The sequence below is a fragment of the Engraulis encrasicolus genome, chromosome 17, assembly GCF_034702125.1.
Source record: "Engraulis encrasicolus isolate BLACKSEA-1 chromosome 17, IST_EnEncr_1.0, whole genome shotgun sequence".
In the NCBI taxonomy this organism is placed as follows: Eukaryota; Metazoa; Chordata; class Actinopteri; order Clupeiformes; family Engraulidae; genus Engraulis; species Engraulis encrasicolus.
In genome coordinates this window covers 18282319-18304920 of record NC_085873.1, presented here as the reverse complement: position 1 = coordinate 18304920, position 22602 = coordinate 18282319, and the positions used below count along the sequence as shown (strand labels likewise).

Here is a 22602-nt window from a genome sequence, read left to right as displayed (position 1 = left end):
AGCAAAAAAGTACACATGCAGAGCAACTTTTGTACTAGTACTCCCTCTCACACTTCCCACTCAAAGGGACAAATAAACAGACAGGCTGACGGACACCAACACTCTGCCTCGGCTCCGTGGTCATCTTTATCCTGCCCAAAAGGTAATCAGCTCATGTCCCTTTTCTAGGTGGACCATCAAGCAAACACAGGATTTGATCAAACTCCGCTCACCCGTTCAAATGTCACCACTCAAAGAACTAGAAGCACTCAGAGTGTGCAAACCTCCGCCAAGGCCATGGGGTCACTGATGCCATTGAGACGTTGCGGAATCCTATGCCTATAATATACCTAAAAAAAAATCCCAGATCAGTGAGATCACCACCAACATTTAATGACTTGTTCCTTTTTGTCATTTCCAACAAATCCAAAAATTTTATCAAAATCAGTTTATAACTTTTTGAGTCATCCTGCTGACAGACAAACAAACCAACGCGATCAAAAACATAACCTCCTTGGCGGAGGTAAAAACTAAAAATCTGAGACGGAATGACAGATGGACTTGCACACCGTGCATGTGTTTGTTGTGTGGTGCCAAAGATAGCCTAATGGACTAGAATCAATCAACCCCCGCCTACCCGATGCAAAGGAGCGTGCTCAAGCTTGGTCTCCTAAGGGTGGCGGTGTCCCCTCCTCCTTCTTCTCATTCTGTGGCATTTGGTGGCGGAGTGCATAAGATGTGCGCTAAAGGAACTCTATTTATTCTCAACCTCCGCTGATCTCTTAAAGAGGTGTTCACCTGGCATCACATGCATCCCGGAAATGTACGGGCTTGAATCAACTACCCCACTGTCTCTGGTGGTACTATTCACCAGGGCTAATAATAGTCAAGTCCACCTTTGTGAGCTCCAAGAAAAGTCCAAGACCAGATTAGTCAAGGCAGAGACAAGACCGAGTCCAAAGACGTTCGAGTCCGGCCAAGACCAAGCCCAAAAAGATTAGATTCCAAATCAAGCTCTGTGCTTCACCTCACTTTTAAGGAAGCAGATGGTGTGTGTGTGTGCGTGTGCGTGTGTGTGTGCAAGAGTGTGTGTGTGTGTGTGTGTGTGTGTGTGTGTGCGCGCGTGCGTTACTCACGCTGCAGCTCTGCGGTGCGCAGGTTCTTCTTGAGTCGCTCCACCTCGCTCTTGAGGAAGCGGATGTGGCGCATCAAGTTCTCCGGGGAGTCCAGCTCTATGGAGATATCCCGCGGCGATGGAGGAGCAGACACTGGCTGGTCAAGCTTCTCCTGGAGGATTCTGGGACGGACAGAGCACCAAAATCAAAAAACATTATATCATACTTGGTTGACATTTTTATGCAAAGCAACTTACATGTATTTTAAGTACAGGGTATGGGTTGCAGTCCCATCCCCAAAGGTGCATTGCTCAAAGACAACTTTTAGCCATTGAGTTAGAAAGTGAGTGGAAGGGTGGGATTTGAACTGGCAACCCTCTGATCTAAAGTCCATCTCTTTAACCACTGGGCCAAAATGTACACACAAAACTGATGCACACACACAATGATTTTATGCATCATCACATGATCTCCATCTTCAGATACATTCACACAGGGTAGACATGAGCTATACATTACATTACATTACATTACATTGCACTTAGCTGACGCTTTCATTTTTATTCAAAGCGACTTACAACTATTATTTTTCAGGGTATTGGTTACAGTCCCTGGAGCAATGTGGGGTTAGGTGCCTTGCTCAAGGGCACTTCAGCCATGGATTGAGATGTAGGGAGGTCAGGGGGGATTCGAACCAGCAACCCCTAGATTGAAAGACCAACTCTCTAACCACTAGGCCACGGCTGCACATAAGGAAATACAAACAGTAAATAAGTAGACAACACTAACTGAAAGTGTCCTCACTCAAAACATGCTAAATACATGCAGAAATGTGTGGCATTTCAATGTACTTTTGCTTTGAACAATACAGTAGATACAGGATTATTTCTACCTTCAACATGGAAAATTCTCCTTGCATAATGCAATGTTCTATGTTGCTAGGTTGTCAAGGACAACCTTTGTTTGAACCTTGCCAACATATCCAACTTGTTTGAGACAGCACAGCACAGCAGTGCAGTTACTCTCCCATTTTACACACAAGGCAGAAAGCAAGAACTAATTCTGCTCATGAAATAACCAAACAAATGAAAAAGCTACTGTTGATTTCTACTAGCACACATGATGAAACATAACCTACATGTCCAGTGTAGTGTTCAGGGGTGACTTCAAGGAGACCCATGTCATTCACAAGTTACACCGCTTGGCCCTTGCGCTACCTTAGCCTACCCTCAGCCTGGTGTCCATCCATCCCCTTGCTTGGGTAACGAGATACGGCCTCTGACGGGGAGCCATGCACCCAAGGTCGCCACTGACTAGGGAGGGGTGCAACTGCGGACACACTTAGGCAGCCTGCCCTTGGCTAAAATTACACCAGCGCCTTACATTGAATCACAGAGGTGTAGGTCGGTCCCCGTCCACAGTCCTTCAATGAAACATTGAACGGGGCCGCAACAGAGAGAGAGAGAGCATCTCGTTGCGTATGGTTGTAATTCGGTATATTGCACAGTCATGTATATTTTACTCCTGCTGTACAAGTGGGAAACCCTGCTTCAGCAACTTCAAGTCCAAGTCCTATTTTCTTTCTCCTGACGGCAGGAGGCGGTGGTTTCAGCAGCTGCCCTACTCATCTGGAAAACCTACCCAGACACATTCAAAATGCCTCAAAATGCATCTTTAAACAATACCTTAAAACCCACCTCTATTTGGAGGCCTTTGCCTTTTAGTATCCACAAGCACACACCTACACACCTACATACTTACATACACTTACACTGATATTATGTAAAGTGACTTTGGGTGTTTTGAAAGGCACTATATAAAACAAAGGTATTATAATTATAATTATTATTATTATTATATAGACGTCCACCACACATTATGTAATTCTAACAACGGTCAGCTGTGACCTGTGGATGTAGTATGTCATGGGCCTGGGACACAGAAGGAATGCAAACCCAGAATAGAAGGCCACATTTTGACAATGTTATCACATATATTCTCAGTGATGGCGAAGCTCTGGTGGTCATCCGAAGCACATACCATCATGACTACGTGCATAACCATCACAAAAGCCCCTCCCTTTCGTGAATTTCTCAATAGTGTCAAACTGCATTAATCTGTGATTCGTCCACTCATGGAAAATTAACATGTACATTTAAAACTGTGGAAGAACCACCTCTTATCTTCCTGCCAGTTTGTCAGTGCAGGTAGGTCATGACATGGATGTTTGAACTTTTTTGGGCAAAATGCAACATATAACAGGAGTCGGCTCCAGCGCACATCTCTTGGTGGGGCGTAGGTAAACAACGGTGGGGCACTGCCATTTATCAAGTTTGAGTCAAGTTCACCTAGGCTATAGAACTGGCGGCAGTCACGTTTAGTTCTACATACCTACTGCACAGGCTGATCGCGCTACTACTGTGGAAAACACTTCCTCCTCCCTACCAATACACCAATATGTCTGCAAGCAAGATTGTTAAGTGCAAGGTGGACACCACATTCAGCACAGACGCGATATGTGTCCAGGATTATACTGTACTTTTAAAGGCCGTCAAGATACAACAAGACATTTCACAGCAATAGGGGACGCTGATAACCCCAAGTATAGCCTACGAGCATTTTGGACGAAAACGATTTTTGATTTTGAGCTCTGCTTTTCAGCGTTCCTTTCACTACAACACTCCAAAATATAGATCCAAAAGCTTGCGTTGTAATAGGCTACCGCTTACAGCAACAATTCACATTATGCATTCAACAACAGAATATCACCCCACCGGGATGATCCTTCTGGTAGCCTGTGAAATAGATAATGAAGCCAGACGTGGACATGATATGGACCATGGACAGCTACCACTAGAGTAGACAGTCAGAAAATAGGCACGGCATGGTGCATCATTTGCAGACATCCCTTCTTCCAAAGAGTCGTCAAACTATCCCACTCATCCTCACTAGCGTCACTGATACCAATAGCGGACCCAGGTTAAATGGAGGTGGCATGGACGCTGAAATATTCTACAGTGGCTCGTCTCGAGGATGGACATTTCAAAGAATGTCAGACAAGCCGAACCCCAAAGCGTGTAGCCTATTAATACAGCGTTAGATTTTTTTTTTTAACTATGCGTCGTTAGGATAGCAAACAGCGTTATCACTTGGGCGGACTGGCAAAGTGAACACGCAGACGCAAGACAGACCAAAATCCAGGAACCCACTACCCCTGAGTTCTGTTGCCAAAATCACTCGTGATGAATTGTTCATCTTTGAGACATGTAGCTCTAGCCATTGCTATGTAGTCACAAAACATTCTCACTAGATGCAGGTTAAGCTTACACCTGAAATGCATAAGTGAAACATTACTGTAAAACAAATGCATTGTGCAACCGATCTATTTTTCAAACAACTCATCTTGACAACATGCCTACTCCGCTGTCGTTTTGACATTTAAATAGCCTTGAGGGAGTTTTTTTTAACTCTTCATAGAGGAAAGTAAACGCAAAACGTGATGAGCACGGGCACATAGTTTAATGTGCACAAAATCTTTTAAAAAAGAATAGGGCTACTACGTCTGCGTCTGTATAAGCGCACCCATCCTTAGCCAAACTTCAAAGCATGAGGGGTTAAGTAGTAGCAACAATCGCACCAGGCAAAATCAAATAGACCCAAGTCAACATGCCGCGGCGGGCAAATTTAATAATCAAATATCCTTACCTTAAAATGCTGTCTTGATTACAGGGCTTCTCGCAATTATTCACACGGTTTGGCATATCCAACCCAGCTAGCAAACTGCTAACATTGTTTTGCTTGTTGTCTCCCATTCCGCCTCCCGCAGACTAGATGACAATGCCATCATAACATTTTTGCAATACCCACATCCAGAAATGTGTCGTATATGGATGGGTTACTTTTGTTATTTTAACTATTAGGACATTATAACAAATCAATTTGTATTATTATCATTATTATTTTACTGTTGTGGGAGATATTTCGCTCTAGTAGGATGGGTGATGTGCACAATGCTACGGTGTGCCTTTGAGGACAAACGGCTTGCTTTACCCGCAGATTGTCACATGCCGATGTCATTAGTGCCAGATGACTAAAATGCAAGCAAAACCAAAAAACATTTTTTCCCAAATTTAATTTTATAGATGTTCCTTTGCAAGTGTATTTAAAAAGGGTTATTAAAATTAAACAGTCATAATGCAATGGTTTTAAATGTTTTATATATATATTTTGTCCTGTGTTGGGTGCTGGGGCACCAGTGGCCACTAGGGGGGGCACTGCCTACAAATGCCCCCCCATAGCGCCGACGCAAAGGAAAAGTTTTCACTCATTCCAAATGAACAGCGACATCGGACCATCCAGAAGAGAAGACTCACCTCTTCTCTGCCTCCAGCTTGTCCATCCTCTTCCAGAGCCGGTTGACCAGAGCCTCCTGCTCCTGCTCCAACGTATTCTCCAGGTCAATCTTCTCCCGCCGTAGCTGCACGCGCACACACAAGCACACACAGACGTTTACTTGATGCACAACAGAGACCATGTGGCCAAGGCTCAACATTGAGAACAAAAGCACATCTGGTATGCCTAAATCTAACATTGTGTGGTCCGGTTCTCCATTCTGATTGGCTAATAGCCGTGTTCAATCGGGCGTAAACCTACCTACCTGTTTGAGCGTGAGCTGCTTGGTGATGGGGTGGGGTGGGGTTGGGTGGGAGACTTGTTCGAGCGTGAGCTGCTTGGTGATGGTGATGGGGTGGGGTGGGCTACCTGTTTGAGCGTGAGCTGCTTGGCTGCTTGGTGATGGTGATGGGGTGGGGTGGGGTGGGGTGGGTTGAGCTACCTGTTCGTGCGTGAGCTGCTTGGTGATGGTGATGGGGTGGGGTGGGGTTGGGTGGGCTACTTGTTCGAGCGTGAGCTGCTTGGTGATGGTGATGGGGTGGGGTGGGCTACCTGTTTGAGCGTGAGTTGCTTGGTGATGGGGTGGGGTAGGGTGGGGTGGGCTACCTGTTCGAGCGTGAGCTGCTTGGTGATGGGGTGGGGTGGGCTACCTGTTCGAGCGTGAGCTGCTTGGTGATGGTGATGGGGTGGGGCGGGGTGGGGTGGGCTACCTGTTCGAGCGTGAGCTGCTTGGTGATGGTGATGGGGTGGGGTGGGCTACCTGTTCGAGCGTGAGCTGCTTGGTGATGGTGATGGGGTGGGGTGGGGTGGGCTACCTGTTCGAGCGTGAGCTGCTTGGTGATGGGGTGGTGGTGGTGGTGGGGTGGGCTACCTGTTCGAGCGTGAGCTGCTTGGTGATGGTGATGGGGTGGGGTGGGGTGGGCTACCTGTTCGAGCGTGAGCTGCTTGGTGATGGTGTCGTTCTCCAGCTTCTTGATCTTCTTCATCAGCTTGTTGACCTGGAACTCCTGCTCCTGCTCCAGGTGCTGCTCCAGCTCCGCCTTCTCATGCTGCAGCTGCGGAGGGAGCACACACGCACACACACACACACGCACACACAAACGCACACACACGCACGCACACACACACGCACAGAAACACACAGAAACACACACACACACGCAGCCGCCCGCCCGCACCCAGCCCACACACCCACACACACCCACAAACACACACACACAGACAAGAGGAAGGAGTTACGCACAGTGTATACAGACTACTAGGGATGCAAATTATTCATTAAATCATTAATTTATCAATTGACTTATGATTAATTGATGAGCTGCTTTCCCCCCCAAATCTCAATGCCCCCCCCCCCCAAAAAAAGACTAAATCTAAAAAAAAAAAAAAAAAAAGAGATAAAAATACATTTAAATACATTCTGTTTATATTATTTAATCCAAAGGTGATTGAAATGTTCCAACTCTTCACACTTCGTCATGAACCCAGCGATCTAAGGTTCGGCCGAAACCGAACCGCGTCAACAAGGCAAAATCCGAAACCAAATCTTGGATTCGGTACATAGAGATGAGCACGCACACACGCACACACGCACACACACACACACTTCACAGTGGAGGGGCACTTGCAGATTCTTAAATAAATAAATTACACACTGGCAGCCCAAGGCGTGAATACAGACAGATCATGGACACACATTACGGTTGGGGCTGCATTTCACATTTAGAAATGAGGGAAAACATGCTTGCCCTTCACAACACCTTTCTTGGTCTTCACAGCTGTATTTCTGTTTTCTAGCAGTTTCATTTCCCCAAGTGCTACTGATGTGTGCCCTTCTTGCATTGGTGCTGCAATCATTCTAACACACACACACACACACACACACACACACACACACACACACACACACACACACACACACACACACACACACACACACACACACACCTGTGCAAACACCGATATGCACACACGCTCACGCTTCAGAGTAAAGTTGCAAACTGTTGGAGTAAACATGCCAGGTTTCCAGAGTGCAGGTGCATTTCCATGTGACTGTGTGGATACTAGATGGTTAATTAAGCCCGTTTCACAACAAAAAAGATTGGAGCCAACTCTGACTCCCGACACAGACCGTTGTCTGGCGGTTTGCATTGACACTGGTCGGCTAGAAATCATTCCAAACACAACTAGCCAACATCACCCGCCGTGGACACTCTCCCTGGTGTGCCGGAGGGATTTTGTTGCAGTAACTTCCGCGTTTGAGAGCACGCGGTTCGGCTGGCCCTGTTGTATTGGCCAAATGCTTTCATGTCTTGCTAAGTCAACTCTCTGCTTTTCAGGAGTAGCCTTGATTGTAGATGCATTACTGACTCTAAATAGGCTATAGCATACAATGCCTATAGAACAGGCACACACACTCACACTCACACACACAGAAATGTCCAAAGGATAGGTGGATAACATTTTAGGCAGCAATGTTCCTCAGCAGTCCTGCAAATTCAAAAGTGTTGGTGGTAAAAGCTGTTAGCCAGTCTTTTAGTCCGGCTTCTACCTGAGGGTAGCAGTTGGAACAAGTGATAGGCAGGATAGTGGCTGTCGCGCAAGAAGTTCTGCACTCTCCGTAGACAGCGCGTGGTGTAGATGGTACTGATCTCTGGGAGAGACATTCCAGTGATCTTCCCTGCTGTTTTCAACACACGCTGGAGTGCCTGCTGATCTGCTTTGGAGGAGCTGGAGAACCACACTAGGAACCCCATAGGTCAGAACACTGCTGATGGCACAGTTGTAAAAGTTCACCAGCAGCTCACCAGTTCACCAGCAGTGTCGCCCAAATTGCTTTTGTCTCTTCTGTCGCCAGCTACTCAATACAAAGTCAATTACTTCTGTTGCTGGTGTATCTAAACACACTCTACGTAGCTAAGCGGCTGGTGGGCTGGTCTCATGGCACACCACATTTGGCTGCGGTAGTGCATTTCACAGTAGGCTACTTCAAATGCTCTGCCACGGTGGCTGCGTGCCGTGAAGGTGCAGGCACACACGTGTGGCATATTTATTCGCTATGTTCGGTGCTCAGGACTCCTCCTCGGCTCAGTGGTCTTTGCGCACCCTGTGGCAGGCCGTGTAATAGCAGCGTGACGAACACACACACAAACTCGGGCGATCACATAACCTCCTGGCGGAGGTAATTAATGTGGAGGGAATGTGAATATAGACATAAATGTGTAATATGTTGTTCAGCCCTTTTACTGGGAAGAATTTTGAAAAACTGGCCCTGTGACCAGCACCCCTCATGTAGAATGTGTACGCCTATGTGTGTGGGGAAAAGGACATAGCCTACTCTCTTAGACCCTTTAGTGTGTGCTTTAACAATTTCACAGTGCTCCTAAATTCTTATCTGTGCTCCTATCTTGTTTTTTTTCATTGCATAGACCCCTGCATGAGGGACGAATAAAAAGTGTGTTGCAAACAAAAATGATTCACTGTAATGCATTTTTTCATATAAATGACAATGTACTACAAGACATGTCATGGGTAAAATCTTATGTTATTTCTCAAAACATAAATGAAATGTAGGGTTATAGATTCTCCATGAGCCAATGTCATACTTTAGGCCAGGGGTGTCAAACTCAAATTGACCGAGGGCCAAAATTAAAATCTGGGATGAAGTCGCGGGCCGAACACAACAATTATTATTATTTTTAAATGGACAAAAAGAGTGCATGCATGCACTTTATACTCATGTTTAAATTTCACATATACTCTTTCTCATCATATTTGTTAGTTAAAATGTGTCTGCACATCCTGACAGCAAATTTCGTGTGCAAGTCGTGTTACGCTATATATTAATGGTGTATGTGGGACAACTGTAATACACATTTGAAATGATCTCGCGGGCCGAATAAAATGGCTCTGCGGGCCAAATTTGGCCCCCGGGCCTGAGTTTGACATGCCTGATGTAGTCATTGTTTTGCATGTACGCCGCATGAATTTCCAAACTCCCCCCAAACCCTAACACAACACCCCCCCCCCCCCCAATTGGCCTGCATGAAAAGCCCCCCCCCCCTATTGGCCCGTGTGAAATGCCTACCCCCCCCCCAAAAAAAACCCAGACTGCCCCTATAGTTTCCAAAATTTCTGTGGGAAACACTGAAGTCATAAGGCACAAATAGGCCAATCATGAACTTGAGAATCACATGCTTGGATTTCGAGATGGATTGACAGACTGACCTTTTCACCTCAAGATTCACATCAGGTTTTAGCAATTAAATCGCCACAAATGCATCTTGATAATCCTTGACTTCACACACATAATTATCAAATTCCCCACCTTCCCCTGTCAGGAACAGCCCTAAATGAAATTCCCAGACCTCAGAAATCTTCCTGAAATGTATAAGAGTTGATCCCTTCAGTTAACTTCAACACTCACTGCAGCCTGGATCCAAAAACACTGCAGTGATACTCCAACAAGTGCCAAATCAAATCAAAACATAAACAGAATTCCGCACATTAGTAAACTGTCTGGCTGAGCTATTTCTGTTTCATCAAAACGTAGCCCCATTTCAACTCAACGTGTTTCTTCCTTCTTTGGTGAGGATGTCAGGACCCCTTTCATGATTAAATTCCTTTCATATAGCACACTAAAACGTTAGGTAAACATTTTAGGGCCGTGGCCATCGCATAGATTCCCAGGAGCTGCCATAAGCAAGTGCACACTCACGGTGAACAATCTAAACAGGGTCCAGTCTACAAGGATGTTTGCCAGAGACTTACTTAAAGCTTTGTGGTGTCTATATTGGGAGGGAGTCAAATAGATATGTCAACCCTAAAGTACTTTGAATACTTTTAAATAAGATATATCTTAAGAGGACGCAGAGCGTCTCTTGTTATGGAGAGGGAACTGTTTGAGTGCATGTTGTGGAGCTTGCCATGCTACTTTTGAAGAGGGTAATTTGGGTAGATGGTGTTCTCATTATGTTTTAAAAAATAATAAACTATTCATTGATAATAAAATGGCTTCAGTCATCAATCAAGAAAAGAAAGGTTGTTGCATTACCCTGAATCATTACTTCTGGCAGGATTTGTTATAGAAAAGTATATTTCAACCCTGTATCCTTAAAGGTGCACTGTGCAGGAAATGGGCTACAGGTACACCATCATTTGACTCATGTCGCCAAAGTAGAACACTGTTGTCCTACCATTGAGGCTGTATTAAAAATGCATGATCGTGCAGTTTTAAACTTCACCCCAACAACTGACAAGTAGTGCCCTCCATGGGGGACTGGCGTCATAGAAAAGTAAAAGCTTAATTTCTGCGACACTCTAAAATGAAATACCAACTTTCTTTTATCTTCTGTATTTTAATAAGGACACTGAGTTTGAAGGACTTCATTATCCTAAATATAAGTTACCGCACAACTCTTGAAGTACAGGCTTATGTATACAGTATATATAATGATAAAGTTTATTTATTTGTTATTTCTTGCTATCCTTTGGAATTAAGTCGTAGTTTCTCTCCAAAATCTGCTCTACCTTTTTTTTTTTTTAAAGTAACGAAAAAAGTACAATTTAGGAACCAGCACCGTTTTAAAAGTATCTGTTTGGCACCGGTATCGAATGAAAGCCTTTCAATACCCTTCACAAACACATGTCATTATGGGAGGCATTATAGGCAAGAAAATGAGCCTTTTTAGCGCAAAATGGGTTACTTAAAGGGTAACTTCTGCCAATTTCGACATGCAGTTGTAATGCTCACATTACCCTGGACTTTTCTTTTTTTCTTCAGCCTTTTCAGAGATCCTGGTCATTTTAATGGGGACAGACATTTGTTTACATTTAAAAAAAACACATTGTTTTATTCCCAATAACATCCAAAAGGTTATACAACATTAGCAGACAACAACTAGCAAACAGCGATACCTTTTGGGATAATAGATACTTGTTCAATCCAAAGCACTCTCCTTCGAGTCAAGGTCCGTTGTGTTAAAAACCCTTTATTTTAACATGGGGTATACAAACTTAAAAAACGCCGACCGGTTTCAGCCGTCTGGCTTTCGTCAGGGCGTGGTTAAAACTCAGGTACCTGCGCAAGCCACACAGATCCCCAGAAGAGTTTTTAAACCAAAATCTACATTTTGTCCCCTGAGTAATAACTCGAATTTACAAGCATTTATTAAAAAAGTAGACTTTGACGTACACAAACTCTTTGACAACCCTCCTACTCCTTGGCACAACAACCTAACACAGTCAGAACGCACGGCATTGCGGGAACTGGAGTGCAACAAGGATATACTGATTAAAAGAGCGGACAAGGGTGGAGCAAGTAGTGTGTAGTGTAGTGTGGCATTATGAAAAATATGTCTTAGAAGCGCACCGCCAGTTACAGAATCATACATTCTACACGAAACTTGACCGGAATCCCCTAACAGAGATGAAGAGGGAATTGACAGAAATACTTGGTAACGCAAAAGAGAAAGGATGGATTGACGAAAAAGAATACAACTTCTTACAATGTGAACACCCCAGAATCCCCGCATTTTACATGCTTCCCAAAGTCCATAAAGAGCCCAAAGATAACCCGAAAGGCAGGCCCATAGTGGCTGCGAATGGCAGCTTGACTACTTGACTACTTCCTAAAACCATACGTACTAGAACTACCGTCATATGTACGAGACACCACAGATGTCCTGAAAAAACTGAGTGCACTGCAGGACACGGACTGGGACTTTCTAGTTACTATGGACGTCGAAGCATTGTATACAAACATCGAACACTCAGAGGGGTTGAGAGCTGTCAGTCACTACCTGTCAGACAGACAGGAGACAACGCCACCTACTGACTTTCTGGTGGAACTGACTGAGTGGGTGCTCAAGAACAACGTCTTCCTTTTCCAAGACCAGCTGTATAGGCAATGCAAAGGCACTAGTATGGGAGCCAGCTTCGCCCCAGAATATGCATGCCTATACCTAGGCCTCTGGGAATCCGAATATGTTTTTAACAGTGCCAGAAATGCATTTACTGAACACATAAAACTGTACACCAGGTTCATAGATGACATCCTGATTCTGTTCAAGGGTAGCTCAGATAACTTACAGGACTTTTACCAATACATCAACAACACCAACGAGAACATCAAGCTGTCACTAGAATACTCCAAAGAGAAAATCAGCTTCCTGGATTTAACCATCTATAGAGATACTGACAATAGTCTTCATACCACATTATACAGAAAACCCACAGACCGAAACTCCTTGTTACACTTTGATTAATTTCACCAAAAACATCTTGAGAACAACATACCATACGGACAATTTCAGAGAATAAGAAGAATATGTGACAAGGACACTGACTTCACCACACAGGCAGAAATTATGAGCACACGCTTCCTCAATAGGTCCTACAAGAACTCTATCATAACTAAAGCTCAAAAAAAGGCATCAGAAATGGATCGTACACAGCTTCTTCAACCCTCAAAGAAAAGGAACCGGACATCATCTAGCACCAGATTCATAATGCAGTACAGTACTCAAAGCCATCAGATCAAGAGCATCGTCAAGTCCAACTGGGACATCCTTAGGAGTGACCCAGCCCTGCAGGATGTATTTAAAGATCAGCCAACCTTCTGTTACAAGAGAGCCCCCAGTCTGAGAGACAAGCTGTCACACAGCTACCTACCGGCCAAGAAGGAAAACAACTGGCTAGAACCCCCCAAGGGCACATACAAATGCCTACAGTCGGCTTGTAACCACTGTGTAAATGTCCTACAAAAGAAAGAATTCAAAGACTTAAAGACAGATCGAGTGCATAAAATCAAGCACTTTATCAATTGCAACACCACTTTTGTAGTGTACCGCCTCACCTGCCCATGCAATTGTTTTTACATAGGACGCACAAAGAGAAGATTAAAGGATAGAGTGGCGGAACACAAATATGCCATAAGGACCAATAACAAGGACTACCCAATGGCACGCCACTTCTCCACCCACCACAACAAGAATGACAGTCTCCTAAAAGTAGAAGCAATTGAACATATAGAAAAACCAACAAGAGGGGGGGACAGACTCAACAAACTACTACAAAGAGAGACTTACTGGATTCATAATCTGGATGCCCTCAACTACCCAGGTTTAAATGAGGAAATAGACTTTAGGCCTTTTCTATAAAGTTTTTTTGACTTGGCATATAATGATTGATGTAAGACTATCTGCCATACCACTAACTTATTTAATTCCCTCATTGTTTTTTACAGAGTGTGTGAACAGTGGATATGAAGAATAATGTAAGACTATCTGCCACACCACTAACATATCTAATTCCTGCATATATATTTTTTTTTCTCTTTTTTTCTCTTTACAGAGTGTGGGAACAGTGTATACCCCCACACCTATGGGATCCATATGCTGATACTTATTCATAATCTGACTACCTAGATTGAAATGTGACTTCAGACAATATTATATGCTTATGTGTTATGCTAGACCATAAGTCAAACTTATATATCTGCTTTATTTTCTTTATTTCATTACAACCGAATGTGAATGCTTTGAACCTCCCCATACCCATGTGACCCCCAAGAGTTTATTTACCTGTGTCACTCAGGTACCTGAGCTTTAACCACGCCCTGACGAAGGCCAGACGGCTGAAACCGGTCGGCGTTTTTTAAGTTGTATACCCCATGTTAAAATAAAGGGTTTTTAACATAACGGACCTTGACTCGAAGGAGAGTGCTTTGGATTGAACAAGTATCTATGAAGCCTGTAAAGGATTAACCAGATGCACCCCTTCTATCTGGAGAGAAGACTCAGAGCGCTCGCTATCATTCTCCCTTTTCGCCTTTTGGGATAATATTTGGAGTAGGCCTATGTTAAGAAAGTTATTAATGTAAACAAAGTCTGCCCCCATTAGAATAGCTCAGATCTCTGAGATCTCGGACTTGAAAGCATAATGGAAAAAAAGTGCAACCTCATACATTTACTAACATTTAAATCTACATGGAAATGGAGAATAACAATATCACAGGTGGAAAAAAACAAGGCCATGCATTTATTTTCATTGTATTTTGGTGGTAAAAGGTATCGGTATCGGTACTCGGTATCGGCAAGTTAACACATTAATGTACTCGTACTTGTATCGGTTTTCAAAAAAGTGGTATCGGTGCATCCCTACCCACGACACTCCTTCGCACCACGCTGTGAAAAGTTGTATGTAAGGATAGACCTATCGGCCGATATTTGCGTTTTTTAAGTGTATCGGTATCGGCCGATACACATGTGATTTTGGCCGATACACAATATTTATTATTTTATGTTATTCAGGTTTTTTAAAAGCACCAAGACACTTGATTTTTGTATTACTTGATTTTTAGAGTGGGTGTTTAAATGTTACAAGTTCTACCTCAAAATGATAATGTTAAATAAATGTTCATTTTTAACTTGAGACCTGGAATATTTGTAATTTTTTGAACTTTTTTAACCCATATCAGCCCCAAATATTGGGTATCGGAAATCGGGTATTGGCCAAGGGTGATGAAAATAAAATCGGCATCGCATCGGCCATTAAAAAACTGTATCGGTCGACCCCTAGTTGTATGAGGGGTTTTCTGACAGCGAACCATGGAAGCGGTCGCGAGAGCCATCGTTCACTTACTAATGACTCACATAAGCATTGGATAACTCGGGACCGTGATTAATTTAACTTTTAATCCTGCCTGGAAGCAGATTGTCTCTTGTTATGGTAGATAGTAAAGGAGAGGAGCGGTCTGAGGGAGGTGTTTTCAGAAGAGGAGCCTGCAAATGCTGTTGTGCTGTCAGTACATATCTCCCCTCACATCAGAGAGCCAGTGGCCTTGGCATGCAGTGCCAGGGGAATGTGTACACACAGACGTACATAAATCAACACACACACACACACACACACACACACACACACACACACACACACACACACACACACACACACACACACACACACACACACACACAGTGTAAATGTGTGTTCACCCCATCGTTTTTCCTGCATTCAATTTTTGCATTGCGTTGTCATGTGTGGCTGTGTTTACCTCACACACACACAGTGTGTGTGTGTGTGTGTGTGTGTGTGTGTGTGTGTGTGTGTGTGTGTGTGTGTGTGTGTGTGTGTGTGTGTCTGTGTGTGTGTCTGTGTGTGTGTCTGTGTGTGTATAAACAGTTGGGACATGTGTGGGTGTAGGCATAACATTGCAGAGGCCTGCATTCTTACACCACAGAGGGAAAACATAACCTACTCCAGTCACACATACTGTACACATAGAGGCTTCCAACCCGCACAGGTGGTCTGACGATGTAAACTGCAATATAACAAGCCTCGAAATGAACACTTGGCCTTTCATCAGCACTGCTGCTCAAGGCTTCCTCCTTTCTGTTGACATGAAGACAAAATGAAACCACTTTGCAAGCTTCTTTCACCGTCCAAAAACTATTACTTACAATGCACAACAGCCCACTCATTCTAGAGCATAACAGATGTCTTACTTTTGAACAACAGGAGCAAGAAAATTCTTCTGAATTTGCTACAAGGAACACTTCAAAAGCCAGCAATCCTAGCTGAGTAGGTCAACACTGAACAATGTTTACAAGACCTGAAGGCCAGACACAGACCCCTGTTTCAGGAAAAAAAGGAATAAATCTTGTTAACACCTGGCACCTGGTGAACAGTTGCAGCCCGGGGGGCATTTAGAGTGAGTACATGTCAGATGGGATGACCCAGCTATAGTATCGCCATAGTGTTTTTGTTTGTTTTGGGCACCTTGATGTTGCAGTGAAGTTGTATTGGGCACCTTGAGCATGTATTGCTGTGAAATCTGCACGTGTGTTTATTTTTGTTTGCCAACGTGATTTGCTGTGCTGTCCCCCTGCATGTGTGTTTGTTTACATTTGGGGAGCTGCTGCAGGTGATTCTCATGAACTGAACAATTACCACACCTCCTGATCATCTAATCCACGGAACCACTACCTGACATAAAAATGGAACAGAGACTTAAGTTACCTGAACTGTCAATCCCGGGAACCGACCGCTGGCTTCTTCGCCTGACCTGTGGACCTCGCTACCCAACCGTCGTGGACTTCTGGGCCCGCTGCTGATCCCCCTTGGCTGTACCGATTCTATACAACGCACGCAAGTATTCCTGAAAGTGACGTTATTATTCCTCTCGTACGCTCGTCGTCTTACTGATCATCGTTGGCGATCGCCCAAGAAACGTTTATTGAAGATCTGTCTCTCCTTTAGCTGACACCGGACCGAACGCGACGCCGAGGCCGAGGGGTAACCAGAGGACAACCTGTCGGGAGTGCTGCCGAGTCCACGCCGCGGAGCCTCCCCATATGGCAATCCACAGCTTTTGTGCAGGAAAGTACCAGTTCCAAACAGTGTGTGTTTGTGCTTGAAATTGCTTTCTGCACGTACTTGACCTGTTGCTAATTCCTGGTCTGTCATCTGCCGAGGTCCAGCGGTTTCCGGGATCCCCCGTGAAGTCACTCCACAAGCCCGCACCTGGAGGGAAACCCGTGTCAACCACGCCCCTTCTCACCACGGAAAAGGACTGAACTGGCTGCGCGCCGTGACTGTCTCGTAGAGAACCTTTCTATTACCTTTTTGTTTTGAGTTGTGAATGGTGAAGATTGTATTCATTTTGTAAACATTATCATCTGTAACTAACCTATTTATCTGGTGACAGTAGTATATAGTATTGTGTGCATTTTACTATTTATACAGAAGTTTGCCTGTGAGTAGTTTAGTATTCTGTTTGCCTATTTATACTATTTTTGCTGTGCTTACTAACTCGCATGGGGTGTAGTATTTGTGTGTAAGATTGTTATTTATTTATTCCTTGCATTTGGAAATTTTGTGAAACATTCAAGGTGCCCAGTTTTCTATGTCCGATTTTTATTCTGGTAACTTTATTAAACTTTTGATACATTTTTAAACCTTTGTTTGACTCGTGCTCCTGGGACTGTAATCATGAGTTCGACCCCTTCTGACACTTCTAATAATGGCGTAGTTTGCAGGATCCCACCGGCACGGGTCAACAGAGTAGTAATCAGGGAAATGTTGGGGGTAATGTTCCGTCTATGTCCCCACTGATGATGCCTTGGTTTTTCAGCGTGTCATGGGTGCCGAGGTTTGCTGGGGAGCGACAGAAGTTCAGAGAATGGGAAACACAGACGAGAGCCATGCTACGGGCACAGCCACTGAGTAACCAACAGCAAGTGGACTTCGTCCTGAGTTCACTGGATGGGGATGCCAGAAGAGAAGCAGCTCTCCTGTCAGATGCCGGGTGGATGGTGAAACAGTCATCAAGGCCCTCGAGAAAGTATTTGGAGACTCTGCCTCCAATGCCCAGCGACGAATTGCTTTTTACAAATGCAGACAAAAGGAAGAGGAAACGGCCAGTGCATTTGGCCTACGACTACGAGAGAGACATGCCCGGTGGCACGCTACAGACCAAGAGGCTGGCAGAGATGAAGACTCACTACTACGCGACCTATGTATGTCCAAGACAAATTTCCTTCGGGACTATTAAAAAGAATCTTGAATCTTGACCAATTTGTGCTAGGCCTGCAGGATTGACCTATCCGGCAAGAACTACAGTGGCTGCTACGACGAGAAAACCCTCACTTTGAAGGTGGCTTTAAAGGAGGCCCGAGCACTGGAGACAGAGCTGGATGTCGGTTTGACAGAAGCCCAAGTCCAGGCGGTGAGCAGCAAGTTTGTAGCACCACCCCCAATCTGACCTGGAAGAACTGAGGGAAAGCCTGAAGACTGAACTTCGAGACGAGCTAGCAACACAGTTGAAGACCATGAGCGCCCAGATAGTGGAGGAACTGCGGGCTCAACCACACCACAGTGCGCCACCAACCACTCCACCTGCTGTGCCCGGGATGCAGCACAATTCCCCAGCTGCACCAGGTGGCCGAGCAGGCCCGCCAGCAAGGCCACACCAATGGGATGCCCATGGCCATCCAGGCCCATCAGCTAGGCTGTACCAACGGGATGCCCAAAGCCGTCCAGGCCCCTCAGCTAGGCCGAATGCCCAAGGCCGTCCAATATGCTTGGACTGTGGAGAGGCCGGCCACGTGCAACGTCACTGCCCCAAACGCCGCCAACGCCAGGGTTTTTAGTAACCCCTGTCACGGGGGAAGGCGTGACGGGGGTGAAGGAGTCTGACGGTGACACAGTGTCCAAGCCCAATCTAGTCGGTAGATGCCCAGGAGTGGAGGTGGAAGTCCATGGCAAGACTATCCAATGTCTCTTAGATACAGGCTCCCAAGTAACACTCTTCTGCGAGAGCCTGTTCAAGAATAGACCTAAAGACCTGGCTGTCAATACCATCGACAAACCCAGCTGGCTGACTCTGAAGGCCGCCAATGGACTCCAGATCCCCTACATCGGCTATGCCATCTTGGATTTTAAGGTAGGAGGAGTACATATTCCAAATAAAGGTGCAACAATTGTGAATGATGAGTGTTTGGGCAGTGACCGGGCAGTATTGGGCATGAATGTGATAACCGAATGCTGGAAGGAGCTGATGGAGGGGTTCCCCCCGGGGGTTGTTGCTTTCCGTGCTTCGGTTGACCCTGTAGCAGGTAGCCTCTGGGAGAAGGCCTTTGCGGTATGTAGACAAGTACAACAGAGGGCGTCAAAATCCTTAGACAGTGGGGTAGTGAAACTAACCAGACAACCCTCTGTTATTATCCCCCCACAGGCAGAGATGATGTTGTGGTGTCTAACTGCGCCATGCTAATCGAGCCACTGGCAGAGGAGGAGTTCAGCTGGAGAGCAGCCCACACCCTGGCCGAAGTGCAAGACGGACGGGTACCAGTATCCATTCCCCGTGGAGGTCCCCCAGCGCCGGCCGCTCGCTACAGCTACCCCAGTAGGGCCAGAGGATATCGCAGGACCCCTGGCAGCCCTAGCGTAGTGGAAGTGGGTGTCGAAACCGTCCAGGCCAGCCCCTCAGCCATAACCTCACTCATGGAAGATCAGGGGATGGTTCTGACCCCAGACCAACGCCAGCGGCTACACCAACTCCTGCACAAATGGGAGGGCATTTTTGCCCAGCATGATGAAGATTTCGGGCGGACCAGCGCAGTGAAACATCAGATCCCCACGGGTACGGCGCCCCCGAGTCGTGAACGCTACCAACCTGTGCCACAGACACTGAATCCAGAACTCAAGAGCCTGCTGAAGAACATGCTGGAAGGCGGGGTCATCAGGGAGAGTTCCAGCCCATGGGCAGCGCCGATTGTGCTGGTCAAGAAGAAGGACGGGTCGTGGCGCTTTTGTGCAGATTACCGGAAGCTCAAGGCAGTCAGCCACAAGGATGTATATCCCCTCCCCTTCATCGAGGAATCACGGACCAGCCTGAAGGGTGCCCAGTGGTACTCTACCCTGGATCTGGCCAGTGGCTACTGGCAGGTGGAGGTGGAGCGCGACCGGGAGAAGACTGCATTCGCAACTCCTATGGGACTGTATGAATTTGAGCGCATGCCATTCGGCCTCTGCAATACATCTGCAACTCTCCAAAGGCTTATGCAGCGCTGCCTAGGAGAATTCCTGAACGAGTCCTTATTAATATACCTTGATGATGTCGTGGTATACTCATCCAGTTTCGACCAACACCTCCAGGACCTGGACCAAGTCTTCCAGCGGCTGCATAGTCATGGGCTGAAGTTGCAACCCCGGAAATACAAGCTGTTCCAGAGCCAAGTCTCCTACCTGGGCCATGTCGTGAGCTCGGAGGGAGTGGCCACAGACCCTGGGAAGATCGCAGTTATCCAGACTTGGATAGCGCCGCAGAATGTCCGCCAGGTTAGGTCATTTCTGGGCCTGGTAGGATACTATCGTTGCTACATCCCGGGCTTCGCAAAGATTGCTGCACCACTCCATGGTCTCCTCCAGGGTACGGCAACAGCTTCCAAGACCGCGCCCATCCAATGGACCCCAGCATGTGAACAAGCTTTCCAGACACTGAAGGCTGCTTTGATATCCCCACCTATCTTGGCATATGCTGACTTCTAGTTGCCTTTCCGGCTGTATACTGACGCCAGCCTGAATGGCCTTGGTGCGGTATTGGCCCAAACTAGCTCGGACCTCCAGCAGCTCTTGAAGGACTGGGACAAGATTTCCCTGACCCAGATGGTCCTACGGAGGGAAGATCGGACTGGGCTAGATGTTGAGCCCTGTAGCCAGATTTTTGTCCCAAAGACTTCTGCCAAGGCTTTGTGGCAAGAGTACCATGAGAGAGGGGGGCACCCAAGTGAGGAAAGGACCTTTACCATCCTTCAGAGGCGCTACTTCTGGCCAGGGATGAGACGTGACTCAGCTGCTTGGGCAGATGGCTGCCCACACTGTATCTTGTACAAAGCGGGGCCTGAAGCGAGGGCACCTTTGGTGCCAATCGAGACCTCCTACCCTTTTCAGATGATTGGCATTGACTTCCTGTCGCTGGGCCGCCCAGGAGATACTTACCCATATTTGCTAGTAATGACGGACCTGTTCTCAAAGTTTGCCATCGTAGTCCCCACCAAGGACCAAACAGCCGCAACCACTGCAAAGGCAGTATGGGAGAGCCTGTTCCAGGTCTATGGGAGCCCAGAACACATCTTGTCCGACCGAGGTGCTGCCTTTGAGTCTGAACTCTTCCAACAGCTCTGCTCCCTCTACGGCTGCCGGAAGAAGAGAACAACTGCATACCACCCGCAAGGTAATGGCGCCTGTGAGCGTTTTAATCAGACCCTTCTTAAACTCCTGGGAAGGTTGCCAGAAGAGACCCATATGCATTGGCCAAGTAGGTTACCTTCCCTAATACAAGCCTACAATAATACGCCCCACAGCACCACTGGCTTAACACCCTACTACGTAGTCTTCGGCAGGCATGCCCGACTCCCCATCGACTGGATACATGAAGCTGGGCCACCCACTGACCAACACACGCTCAACGGCTGGGTGCGCTCCCATCACCAAGTGCTATGCCAGACCTGGCAGGCTGTCCAGCAGCACACCCAGCAGAGGCAGCAGGGGGACAAAAGCCGCCGGGACCGACGGGCCCATGCCACCGAACTACAGGTGGGCGAGCGAGTTCTCCTCCGCCACTTCCGTCGCCGAGCATTTGGAAAGCTCGCTCCACGATGGCAACGAACTCCATACATGGTGGTTTCGCGTCTGCGGCCTGGGCACCCTGTCTACTTAATAAGACCAGAAGGTGAGGAAGGTCCTGTTCGTACAGCCCATAGAAATAACCTGTGTGTATGCCAATCATCCTTCCCTCAGGGTGACCGCGATGACCAAGGGCCTGCTGCAGCCGCACCTAATCAGGCCCAGGCAGGTGAACAGTGGGACAACATCGGGTACATGTTGCCTGTGTTAGGATTTACCAGAATGTGCAAACACCTATACCCACCCACGCACTTTAAAAATCAATCGCTTTTCTGTCCGCAGTTTTTACAGATGACTAAACATAGAAAATTGGTCAAGCAATTATCATGTTCTTTAAAGTAATTCCAGTCCTTGGCCAGTTGCCAAGGAATTGTTCTTTGCGCTGACAGCATTCGTGTATTGACCGATTAAAATATATTATTATTATTATTATTATTTTAAAATCACATTATTTCCATGTGGGAAGTTCCAAGCCTCCTCCTCGTGAGGAAGCTGTTTTTACGGGGGAAATACAGAACACAGGCCATGCAAAAAAGTCATAGAGCACACTAAAATAGCCTTTTCCTTTTCATTGCACATCTTTTCATAAGAGGGGCGTTACTTTCATTAGATTTCACGGGGCCTTAGATGAAGCACGCTGAGAAATCATGATAAACATCCCCAGAAAGTAGCCTACTCTTTCGACGACGGGACTAATGTTCATTTAATTGCTTCCTGGTTTGCGAATGCACTTTACGGAGGGAATTGTCTCCAAATACCACGGCTAAAACCTACGCTCTACAGTCAACCTCAAAATCCAATTGCCTACAATTCACAAGACTATAGTAATGAGTAACTGTTATCATTTTGATGAGGACTCCTTTGCCTGTGTTGCGCTATTTACCATGGCGTGCGCCTGCATGCAGGCAAGAGGAGCGTTAATTTCATA

The 22602-nt window shown here is 46.2% G+C and overlaps 1 protein-coding gene across 1 annotated transcript in view; it reads right to left on the bottom strand.

The window, feature by feature from the left end:
* The window catches only part of ccdc6b (coiled-coil domain containing 6b), a 94699-nt gene that overhangs the window by 56112 nt on the left and 15985 nt on the right, over positions 1-22602 (bottom strand). The window contains exons 3-5 of the mRNA XM_063221919.1: positions 6413-6541; positions 5468-5571; positions 1116-1276 (exon numbers count right to left, since the gene is read on the bottom strand). Of these exons, the coding sequence (XP_063077989.1) occupies positions 1116-1276; positions 5468-5571; positions 6413-6541 (394 nt within the window). The remainder of the gene's footprint in view (positions 1-1115; positions 1277-5467; positions 5572-6412; positions 6542-22602) is intronic.